The sequence below is a fragment of the Babylonia areolata genome, chromosome 12 (genome assembly GCF_041734735.1).
Source record: "Babylonia areolata isolate BAREFJ2019XMU chromosome 12, ASM4173473v1, whole genome shotgun sequence".
In the NCBI taxonomy this organism is placed as follows: domain Eukaryota; kingdom Metazoa; phylum Mollusca; class Gastropoda; order Neogastropoda; family Buccinidae; genus Babylonia; species Babylonia areolata.
In genome coordinates, this window is record NC_134887.1 from 3,236,001 (window position 1) to 3,238,500 (window position 2,500).

The 2,500-nt window shown below is 42.2% G+C and overlaps 1 protein-coding gene across 2 annotated transcripts in view; it reads left to right on the forward strand.

Moving 5' to 3' along the window:
- The window catches only part of LOC143287957 (tripartite motif-containing protein 3-like), a 12,860-nt gene extending 12,259 nt beyond the window's left edge, over nt 1–601 (forward strand). Inside the window, exon 5 of one of the 2 annotated variants that reach the window (XM_076596201.1) lies at nt 56–600. In XM_076596201.1, coding sequence (XP_076452316.1) covers nt 56–548 — 493 coding nt within the window. In that variant the 3' untranslated portion in view covers nt 549–600. Of the gene's footprint in view, nt 1–55 lie in introns of both variants that reach the window. The other variant, XM_076596203.1, reaches the window with a different exon arrangement.
- Nucleotides 602–2,500: the final 1,899 nt, after the last annotated feature.

The following is a 2,500-nucleotide window of genomic DNA, read 5'->3' on the forward strand; positions in this document are numbered from 1 at the left end:
GGGTGAGTGGAAAAGATTAATCAAGTATTTTTGACATGGATTTGAATCCACACAGGGTGAGCGGCGAGATCGAAGACCAGCTGCGCGTGGAGCTGGGGCAGATCCGGGGCAACCTGCAGCACCTGAAGAAGCTGCAGAGCACCCTGGAGAAGACCCTCTTGGGCGGCGCGGACTACGAGCGAGCCCTGGTGGCCAGGGACATGCGCACAGGGGCCGGCGAGCCCCGGGCCGTGGAGGCGCGGGTGTCCCAGCGCATACGGACCGTCACGCGCCCCGTGCTGCGTTGCGGGGAGGCGGAGGTGGGCCCGGTGGTGACGAGGATGGCTGGGTATGTGGGGGAGGTGGTAAGGCTGGAGAGGAGGGAGAGTCTGGCCTCAGGCAGCAGGAGACCAACCTCCACCACCACCACCATCCCCACCACCGCCATTCCCACCACCGCCACGTCCACCACCACCGCCACCATCATCTCCACCACCACCACCAAAACCACCCATCCACGACGTCGGCCCGTCAGTGTCCCTGTAGCCAGGTCGTCAAAGGTGGTGTGATCTTCTGGGGGTGGGGGGGGGGACGTGGCGGGTGAGTGGGGGGGTGTAAATTTTTTTTTTTTTTTTTTTTTTTTTTTTTTGAGGGGGGGGAGTTGTGGTGTGTGTGTGTGGTCTCGAAACAGATCATTGATACAGATAAAAATTGCTCGGTTGATTTCAAATCTTTCTGATGCAGACCTTCAGAGCTGCTTTCATTTTACTTTTGCAAACAAAGTGAGTCTATGTTTTAACCTGGTGTTCGGTTGTCTGTGTGTGTCTGTGTGTCCGTGGTAAACTTTAACATTGACATTTTCTCTGCAAATACTTTGTCAGCTGACACCAAATTAGGCATAAAAATAGGAAAAATTCAGTTCTTTCCAGTCATCTTGTTTAAAACAATATTGCACCTCTGGGATGGGCAAAAAAAATTAAGCCTAATTGTATGCAAACTGCATTTACTTTTATATTTATATTTTTTGTATTCTCTAAACTTGGCACTTTGATCTGATATTCTGACCCAACAACAAGAGCAGTCATTATTATCATTTTTTGTTCAAACAGGAACTTCTTTTGCTAAGCATGGAAGTTTTATTTATTTTGCAAACGTTTTGGTGCAGTGGGGGGGGGGGGGGAAAGGGAAATTACTCTGTAATTAATGCTAGGGGACTTAATTCGCTTTAAACTGATCTTTTTCATCTTAAATATTACATTTTGAAATTATACACAATACATAAAAAGCTTGGATTTTTTTTTCAGTGTATCACAAGTGAGTCTTGAAGGCCTTGCCTCTCTTGTTTTACTTTTGCTTTTGTATGCTGATGAGACTCTTTTGCTCACTGACTGTTTTGGCGGGTTTTTCTAAAAGCTCTTCATACATTGAATGAATTTTGCAATCAACAGAAGTTTAATGTGTATGTGCAGAAAAGTGAAGTTTTGTTTTGTTTTTAACGAAAGAACAAACCCAGTGGCGTGTACAAAGTTTGGGGATAACAATATTAAAAGTGTAAATACTTTAAGATATTTGGGAATATAATTTAGTAGATCTGGTCACTTTCATAAATGTAAAGAAATATGTATGTCCAGGCCCAAGGGTCTATGTTTTCATTGCTGCAGTTGGCTGGAAATTAGAATCTGCCTGTAAATAATGTTCAAGAATTACATCATTCCATACTGTTAACAGTGTGTCCCAGTGTGTGTGTGGGTGGGTGGGTGGGTGGGTGGTTGTGCGTGTGTCTGTGTGTGTTGGGGCTCATGTACGTTTATGTGTATTTGTATCTGTTATGCATATGTGTGTGTATGTGTGAATGTGTGTCTGCATTTTTTTACATTTATTTGCTTATTTATCATCATTGTTGTCTTTTTTTTCTCTTTTTTTTTCATCTATTTATTTATTATTATTTAGTTATTGAGTCATTTAGTTGTTTTTTTAATATATTATTATTATTTAGTTATTTAGTTGTTTTGTTTTGTTGTTGTTGTTTTTTGTTGTTGTTTTTTTGTTTGTTTGTTTGTTGTTGTTTTTTTTGGGTGGGGTGTTTTTTGTACGCTTATAGTTGACTTCATCAAGTTTTTGCGACTTATACATATTATTATTATTAGTAGTAGTTCTTTTTATGTATTTATCTTCTTCTTTTTTTCTTTTTTTTTCTCAAGGCCTGACTAAGCGCGTTGGGTTACGCTGCTGGTCAGGCATCTGCTTGGCAGATGTGGTGTAGCGTATATGGATTTGTCCGAACGCAGTGACGCCTCCTTGAGCTACTGAAACTGAAACTGTTAACAGTTCATTTATGTGGATGTGAACATTTGATATGGGCCAACGGCGATCTTACAATCACTGAAAAACTACACCTTGAATTAATGAAGCTTCTGCTTCATCTAAACCGAAGAACTAAGACAGAATGGAGTGATGGCCTAGAGGTAACGCGTCCGCCTAGGAAGTGAGAGAATCTGAGCGCGCTGGTTCGAATCACGAA